The sequence below is a fragment of the Quercus lobata genome, chromosome 4 (genome assembly GCF_001633185.2).
Source record: "Quercus lobata isolate SW786 chromosome 4, ValleyOak3.0 Primary Assembly, whole genome shotgun sequence".
Classification (NCBI taxonomy): domain Eukaryota; kingdom Viridiplantae; phylum Streptophyta; class Magnoliopsida; order Fagales; family Fagaceae; genus Quercus; species Quercus lobata.
Window position 1 is genome coordinate 79,989,865 of NC_044907.1, and position 9,275 is coordinate 79,999,139.

At 47.4% G+C, this 9,275-nt stretch overlaps 1 protein-coding gene across 1 annotated transcript; it reads left to right on the plus strand.

Annotated features, from left to right (window-relative positions):
• Positions 1 to 331: 331 nt before the first annotated feature.
• LOC115985894 lies at positions 332 to 1,558 on the plus strand. The gene is made up of 2 exons (XM_031108786.1): positions 332 to 389; positions 1,059 to 1,558. The coding sequence occupies exons 1-2, from the start codon at positions 332 to 334 to the stop codon at positions 1,556 to 1,558; spliced, it is 558 nt and encodes a 185-aa protein (XP_030964646.1).
• The last annotated feature ends 7,717 nt before the right edge of the window (positions 1,559 to 9,275 follow it).

The window sequence follows — 9,275 nt, forward strand, 5'->3', positions numbered from 1 at the left end:
GCCTCGACGCTTTAATCAACCAGCGTTCGCCATCTATAACGATCGAGCAGACCCGGTGGAGCACATGAGTCAGTTTAACCAGAAAATGGCTATCTACTCGCAAAATGAAGCCCTGATGTGCAAAGTCTTCCCATCCAGCTTGGGACCAATGGCGATGAAGTGGTTCAACAGCCTAAAGACAAATTCCATAGGCTCATACAAGTAGCTCACTCAAGCTTTCTACTCTCGCTTTATTACAAATAGCAGAATCCCTCGACCCCTCAATTCGTTATTGTCCTTGTCCATGCACGAGGGAGAGACCCTGAAAGAATATTCGGATAGATATTGGGAGATGTATGACGAGTTAGATGAGAACCATGATGATGTTGCTATCAGCACATTCAAAAGCGGTCTCCCCACCGAGCATGGCTTAAGGAAATCTCTCACTGGTAAACCAGTTGCCAACATTCATCAGTTGATGGATAGGATCGACAAGTACAAAAGGGTGGAAGAAGATCAGCTACAAGGAAAGAGAAAGGAGAAGATCATTCCCCCCAAAGCGAATGATTTCAGGTCGGAACGATATAACCATAACTAGCCGATGAGAGATTTTTCGAGACAGGCTGGACAGAGTAACATGCAAACTATGAATGCCGTGTTCAGGGAGCCGGTACAACAAGTGCTGGAGAAAGTAAGAAACGAACCCTTCTTCAGGTGGCTGGGAAAGATGGTTGGAGACCCTTCAAAACGTAACCAGAACCTGTACTGCCACTATCATCAGGACCATGGGCATACCACTGAGGATTACAGGAATCTATGGAATCACCTAGATCAGTTGGTCCGAGAAGGGAAGTTACGTCACCTTTTGCACCCATCGAGCGGCCATCTAGGTCAGGCAATGCAAGAGCCTAGAAAGGATGTGTCATTAAGACTGCCCACCAGGACGATACACGTCATCCTCGCAGCACCAGGAAGAACTGGGCCACCTCCTTCCAGGGTACTGGCTGTTGGTCGGCTCCCCTCCGAGGACAGGCAGAGGGAACCTAAAAGGTCTAAAAAGGGAAGCTCTTTGATACTAGGATTCTCGGACGAGGATAAGAAGGGAACTATCCAACCTTACAACGATGCCTTAGTGGTTACACTGAGAATCGAAGGCTTCGATGTGAGAAGGGTGTTGGTAGACCCAGGAAGCGCAGTGGAGGTAATGTACCCCAATTTATACAAGGGGCTAAACCTGAGGCCGGAGGATTTGACGGCTTATGACTCTCCCCTTATCAGCTTCGAGGGGAAGACTGTTACACCAAAAGGGCAGATCAGACTACCCATACAGACTGGATCAGAGGTGGTGGAGGTGAACTTTATCGTGGTCGATGTCTACTCACCCTACACAGCGATATTAGCCAGGCCATGGATCCATGCCCTAGAAGCTGTATCCTCCACACTTCACCAAAAAGTAAAATACCCATCCAAAGGCCAAGTAAAAGAGATTCGTGGAGATCAGGCCATGGCCAGGCAGTGTATGGTGGCCGCCATCTCACATCGGTCCCATGCCGAGTCCTCGGCCTCTGGGAACTTATAGCAACCAGCCACCTCGGCAGGGCAAGACAATGAGCCAGCCGAGGAGATAAGGTGTGAAAGTTTAGAAAAGTTCATTGTCGACAACGACCCGGAGAGATTTTTCCAGGTCGGCTCCGAGTTGCCTTCTCAAGAAAAAGAGGAACTGGTTGGATTTCTGAGAAAATATGTCGATGTGTTTGCATGGGACGCTTACAATGCCCCGAGGGTTGATCCTAGCCTTATTTGTCACCACCTGAACGTTAACCCATCTTCCATTCCAAAGAAGCAACCACCCCAACGCCCCTCCAAGGAACATGCTAGTGCCGTTAGAGACGAAGTTGCAAAACTGAAAAGAGCAGGAGCTATTAAATAGGTCTTTTGCCCCAAATGGTTGGCAAACATGGTGGTGGTAAGAAAAAAAGGGGGAAGTGACGAGTCTGCGTAGACTTCACAGACCTAAATAAGGCATGCCCGAAGGATCCATTCCCCTTACCGCGAATCGACTGATTGGTGGATGCAACTGTAGGCCACCCTCGAATGAGTTTCCCGAACGCCTTCCAGGGCTATCATCAGATACCCCTTACATTAGAAGATCAGGAGAAGACGACGTTCATGACACCCGTCGGAAACTATCACTATAAGGTGATGCCATTTGGACTAAAGAACGCAGGGTCAACCTACCAAAGGATAATGACCAGGATGTTCAAGCCACAACTAGGTAAAGTTATTGAGGTTTACATAGACGATATAGTTGTGAAAGTAAAATGGTGTCTGACCACGTGAAAGACCTTGAAATCATCTTTGCTATCTTAAGGGAGCACAAGTTGCGACTCAATGCTTCTAAGTGTTCATTCGGGGCCGGATCTGGGAAATTCTTAGGCTATATGGTAACCCACAGGGGAATAGAAGTGAGTCCCGACCAAATCAAAGCGATTAACAGCCTACAGGCTCCTCGGAATCCAAAAGAGGTACAGAAACTCACTGGCATGATCGCAGCATTAAACCGGTTCATATCATGATCTGCAGATCGATGTCGACCTTTCTACCTCTTGATAAATAAGTGGAAGGGGTTTGAATGGTCGGAGAATTGTGTCCGGGCCTTCCAGCAACTTAAGGAATACTTATCGCAACCACCCATCATGTCCAGCCCTGAGGCAGACGAGGTACTGTTTGCATACATAGCCGTAACCCCTCATGTTGTAAGCCTAGTACTGATATAGGATGACGACGGGGTACAGCGACCAGTGTACTACGTGAGTAAATCACTACATAAGGCCGAAGTGCGATACTTACCATTGGTCGGAGAATTGTGTCCTGGCCTTCCAGCAACTTAAGGAATACTTATCGCAACCACCCATCATGTCTAGCCCTGAGGCAGATGAGGTACTGTTTGCATACATAGCCGTAACCCCTCATGCTGTAAGCCTAGTACTGATATGGGATGACGACGGGGTACAGCGACCAGTGTACTACGTGAGTAAATCACTATATAAGGCCGAAGTGCGATACTTACCATTGGAGAAAGCGATTCTGGCAGTAGTGCATGCCACAAAGAAGCTCCCTCATTACTTTCAGGCACACACGGTCATCGTTCTAACCCAGCTCCCCCTTCGAGCGGTGCTTCGAAGTGCCGACTACACCGAAAGGATTGCCATGTGGAGTGCACTTTCGGGAGCCTTTGATATTAAATATATGCCCAGATTCTCTATCAAAGGTCAAGTCCTCGCGGACTTAGTCACAGAATTCGCTGAACCCTCTATAGAAACAATAGCCGAGAAGAAAGACATGGATGGAAAATTGGTTGGCACAATTTCAGCAAGGGAAACCTTGCATTGGAGGGTCTACGTGGATGGCACGGCCAACCAAAGAGGATCCGGAATTGGGCTAGTTTTAATATCGCCCGACGGTATTGCCATCGAGAAATCATTGAGACTCGGGTTCTTAGTTACAAACAACGAGGCCGAATACGAAGCCTCACTTCAAGGGATGACGGTGGTTCAAAAATTGGGCGGAAGGGTAATGGAAGCATTCTCGAACTCCAAATTGGTCGTTGGCCAAGTGATGGGTGAGTTGGAAGCTAGAGATGCTAGAATGCAAGAATATCTCGGACGAGTCAAACGCCTACAGTCGAATTTTGAATCCTTCAATCTGACGCACGTTTCCAGGAGTGCGAACACCCATGCAGACTCGCTAGCCACTCTCGCCACGTCCTCGGCGTATGATCTGCCGCGAATGATCCTTGTTAAAGATCTAGTCCAAGCGAGTCCCATTAGAAGAGACCCGGCTCAGGTGCATCAGATTAGAAAGAATCCCAGCTGGATGGATCCTATAAAGAACTTCCTCAAAGACGACACCCTACCAGAGGGAAAACTGGAGGTTGAGAAGATACGGAGGAATGCTCCTCGGTTCTGGTTATCGGAAGACCACAAACTATATCGGCGCTTCTACTCTGGACTGTACCTACTTTGTATACATCCAGAAGAATCCGAGTCCTTACTTGAAGAGTTACATGAGGGGATTTGTGAAAGTCACACCGGAGGGAGGTCGCTAGCGCACCGGGCGCTCACCCAAGGATACTAGTGGCCGAGCATGCAAAGAGAGGCCCAAGAATACGCAAAGAAGTGTGATCAGTGCCAGAGATTCGCCCCAAATATCCACCAACCTGGAGGGGTCCTCAACCCCCTCTCCAGCCCCTAGCCGTTTGCTCAGTGGGGTCTTGATATTGTCGGTCCTTTCCCCAAAGCTGCAGGGAATAAGCGATACATAATAGTTGGAATCGATTACTTCACCAAATGAGTGGAGGCTGAACCTTTGGCCACCATTAGGGACGTGGATGCCCAGAAATTCATCTGGAAGAACATTATTACCCGCTTCGGAACTCCACACACACTCATCTAGGACAACGGTCTTCAATTTGATAACAAGAACTTCAGGGAGTATTGCTGCGAGTTTGGAATCACCAACCGGTACTCCACTCCTGCCTACCCCCAAGGAAATGGATAAGCCGAGGCCGTGAACAAGGTCATAGTGAATGGACTGAAAAAGAGGCTGGATAAGGTAAAGGGGAGATGGGTGGAAGAGCTCCCACACATCTTATGGACCTATCGGACGACGCCGCGACGGTCAACCGGTGAAACCCCCTTTTCGATGACCTATGGGGCTAAGGCCGTGCTCCCAATCGAGAACAACTTTCCCACACTGAGGTCTAACGCCTTTACCCCAGACAATAACGACGAGTTATTGGGGAGAAGTCTAGACTTAGCTGAGGAAAGAAGGGAAAAAGCAATGATCCATATGGCCTATTATCATCAAAAGCTGAGACAAGGATATGATGCTAATGTTAAACTGCAACCTTTAGGTCCAGGTGATCTCGTAATGAGAAAGATTCTCGGCAGTGCAAAAAACCCCTCTTGGGGCAAGTTGGGGCCCAATTAGGAAGGACCGTATCGAATCACATCTGTGGCCGGAATAAGTGCTTATTATCTAGAAGATTTGGATAAAAAAACTGTACCTCGCCCGTGAAATGTAAATAACCTAAGAAGATATTATTATTAATGAAAATGGCTTTGCCCGTGTTTTGTTCCGTGATCATCGTGTACCCACTGGTTCATTTCCATCTATACAAGTTTTAAACAGAACCTAAGTCCTGCATGGCTCCTCGGACCACAGACTTAGGGGAAATTATTACTTATGGCAACTATTCAAAGTTTTAAACAGAACCTAAGTCCTGCATGGCTCCTCGGACCACAAACTTAGGGGAAATTATTAATTATGCAATTTATCCAAGTTTTAAACAGAACCTAAGTCCTGCATGGCTCCTCGGACCACAGACTTAGGGAAAATTATTACTTATGGCAACTATTCAAAGTTTTAAACAGAACCTAAGTCCTGCATGGCTCCTCGGACCACAAACATAGGGGAAATTATTACTTATGGCAACTATTCAAAGTTTTAAACAGAACCTAAGTCCTGCATGGCTCCTCGAACCACAGACTTAGGGAAAATTATTACTTATGGCAACTATTCAAAGTTTTAAACAGAACCTAAGTCCTGCATGGCTCCTCGGACCACAGACTTAGGAGAAATTATTACTTATGCAATTTATCCAAGTTTTAAACAGAACCTAAGTCCTGCATGGCTCCTCGGACCACAGACTTAGGGGAAATTAATACTTATGGCAACTATTCAAAGTTTTAAACAGAACCTAAATCCTGCATGGCTCCTCGGACCACAGACTTAGGGGAAATTATTACTTATGCAATTTATCCAAGTTTTAAACAGAATCTAAGTCCTGCATGGCTCCTCGAACCACAGGCTTAGGGGAAATTATTACTTAGAACTCTTGTGCAAATTCAAGGTACGTGCGTTGTCTAGCATTATTACAACCATTATTCAAATTCGCTACACGGCATTCTTCTTTCTTATTCGTTTATATTTATTTATATCATTGCGAACGTTAAATAAAGGGATAGTGTTAGTAAACATCCGTAGAAAACGAAGAGAACATTTTATATTAATATTTCGAAGTCAATACAAAGAGAGGTCTTTACAAAAGAACAAAAATAAGACAACTCTCATTCAAAAAAAAGAAAAGTACAAAAATTAAAAACCTAAAAGCTAAGCCTCAGCAGGAGGATCATTTTTCTGCTCTAGCTGAGGAGGAGGAACCTCGAAGATGGAATCCTTGGCAGGATCCTTGGCTTTATCAAGCAGAGGGATGGCATCAGGCACAGCCAAGCCCTGCTCAGAAGCTGCTTGAGCGCCATCAGGATTCTCTCGAATCTCTTGAGGGTAGAAGACCTTCTCAGGCAATCTCAGCACCGAATCTGCAGGAATTCCTGCAGCATCAAGGGCATGAGCCCATGAGATGCTGCAATAGTCCCTGCACACCTCGGGAATTTCCTCGGAGAGCCTGGCCTCCGTTTCTTGAATCCCGAGTTGATGAACAGCTTTCTTTTCAGCCTCTGCAGCCTCCCGGATCAGCTGAGCCTCTTCTTTAACCCGTCGTATCTCGTCCTCAGCTTTCTGCAGAGCGGCCTTAAGATCCAGTACCGCCTGCTTCTCAGTAGCAAGACTGGTCTCGGTTACGAACAACTTTTGGCGCTGATCCTCCGCTTGGGTTTCAGCACTCTTCAGGCCAGCCTCTGCGCTCCAGTGCTGTTTCTTCGACTCTTTGAACTTCTCCGCAAGTTCAAGGTTCTCTTGCTTGAGGGACCCCACGGTCTTCTCCACCTCTGTCCGAGACTAAACCTCAGCTTCAGCCAAGCTGCGGTTGCTGCGACAAAACTCCTCAGCCACAAACACCTGCTGAGTGATCTGCCAACAAAACAAAACCAAAATTGTGTTAAAATGCAACAATGTTTGATGACTTAATGAAAGGGTAGAAGAATGACTTACCATCGCAAGGTCCCTCTTAAGGGATAGAAAAAGCTCGGGCTGGGAGAATCGCCTGTAGGCCTCCATGTCCCGAGGAAGGAGCACTGGTTGCTCCAGGGCCTCAGCTATGTAACCTACTCTGCCCCTATTTTATTCTCGAACCGAGGCAGTATAGGGGATAACGACCCCATCTAACTCCAGCTTCGGACTCTATACGAGTGGATTAACGCGCATTTTAGCCTGATTCTCCTTATCTCGGCTCTCCACGAAATTGGCCCTTTTACTCCTCTGCCCCCGAGTGGTTTTTTGCTGCTTGGCCTGGCGGGGGTCCACTTCACTTTCCTCAAGAACGTCAACCGGCTTTTTCTTTTTTAAGTCCGGGTTAACCTTGAGGCCAAGGTTGGAAGGAACCTGAGGGGCAGCTGGAGGAAGGTCCTGGGCCTGCAACTGAGTAGGCGCTTTCGAAGATTGACCCTTTCCTCGACTGGACATCAATTCTCGTAAGGATTTTCCCTTGCCAGCCATGTTGTCTACTTCCTCGTCCAAAGAGTCATCCGAGCAGGCTATAATAATCGAAGCGCCGACCACGGAGTTTCGATCCTGCTCTCCTTCAGGGTCCGAGAGCTCAATTAAGGGGGCTTTATCAACCTCCTCTTCAAAATAGAACTCGTCTATTTCCTCCTCAAGGGAAAGACGAGATGATTTGGTCTTTCCTTCAACTGGCACAGCAACTTCAAGGTTGTCTGGTGGAGGCAGTTGTGCGGCCGGTGGAGGATCCCGAACACCAGGTAGCACGACTGGCTTAAGATCTTGTCGGGCCAGAAACTTAGGCTTGGATACGTCAATCCTAGCCAACCTAGAACTACCAGCTCTGATGGCGTGGCCAATGGCTTGGAAAGCACGGGTTAGTGGTTGATAGCCCAAAACCAAATGATACGCACGTAGCTGCCCGTCCTCAGCAAATGATAAGCACGGAACGTTCACGTAGCTCAGCCTGGGAGCAACCAAAGCTCTATCTGCAATACAGCCGAGAAGGAAATTAGAATTAAATTACAAAATTTATGACTCAAGCAAAAAAGGGAGTAAATCCGAGGAGCTAAGCCCCTTCCCTAAAGGATTGGCCCTAAAGGCGCCGCACTTGGAATTCCTGCCCGAGTTGGACAATGAAAACCATCGCTCCATTCTCCTGAGGCAATGAGGAAGTCATCCTTCATAGTCTTATTGGATATGGGGAGACAGGAGATTAGCCTAACCACCTCGGATTGAGATTTAAGGTAATACCCTCCCTTCTCGACGTAGTGGTACTCATACATGTGTACCACATCATGCCAGGTCAGGCCCAGACCCATTCGCTTGTTCAAGATATCTATGCAGCCTAATACCCTGAACATGTTTGGAGCGCACTGGTGTGGTGTCAACCTATGGTGGAACAAGTAGTCCCGGGTAATCCTATGCATGGGAAGTGTCATTTCCCCTTGTATAAAGGCAATCATAGGAATGACCACTTCACCCACGTCTCTATCTAACAGTACTCCTTCTGGGGGATAGTATCGCAGAACCACTCCCTGCGGGATATGGTATTTTGCCCTAAAGGCCTCCATGGCAGCCCGAGTGTCTACTAGGTCTTTGAATCTACCCATCTAGGCCGAACTGGAGGGACGGAAATAAAAACCGAGGAGAAAAGTAAAATCCGAGGAGAAATTCGAAGCGACGAAACGAACGGAACTTACGGGTATCTTCACAAATGACCGGTGAGATGCTTGAAAATCTCTTCTAGGAAGGATGCTTCGTGGAATCGATTATGGAAATTTGAAGAACGGAAATGCTCGTAGGTTTCTGGGCGCTGGAGCTCTCTGGAGTTCTCTGGACTTCTAATGTGCAGATAAAAAAGAAAAAATAAGCCTCTTTGGCGCTTTATATAGCAAAAGGGAGAGAGAAAATCACTCTCGCTCAAAAATTCAAGGAAAAAATGCTGGCCGTTAGATCTACACCTCGCCATTGGATAAAGGAGACATAAAGCTGCCTGGAGTAAATGGTCGCGCCTCGTAAATTGTGGCGCGTCAAAAGTAACCGCCCGCACGCGCGGACCAATATCTCATTAATTCCATCCTTTGTAAGTGCCAAAACCCCGCTTTTCTCCTCGGAAGGAGATCAAAACCGAAGTTTTGAGGGGCTATTGTGGGGACTGGCCCAAAATAACAGGTTGGCTGGGCCTTAGGCCCGTTCGAGGACCATTCTGTCCAAGGAGATGTCACAGCCTAGAATCCTTGCTCAGGCCCACTGGAGCAAAAAGAACACGTCCGAGGAGTAATTCCTCCTCGGACATTCCAAAATCCAGGTCAAAGGTGCATCCCAGCTACTGT

Bases quoted from the DNA above. Each gene is read 5' to 3' on its own strand.
- LOC115985894 (XM_031108786.1), top strand. From the start codon at position 332: ATGTATGACGAGTTAGATGAGAACCATGATGATGTTGCTATCAGCACA. The intron at 390-1,058 runs GTCTCCCCACCG...CTTTGATACTAG, and splicing joins TATCAGCACATTCAAAAGCG to GATTCTCGGACGAGGATAAG.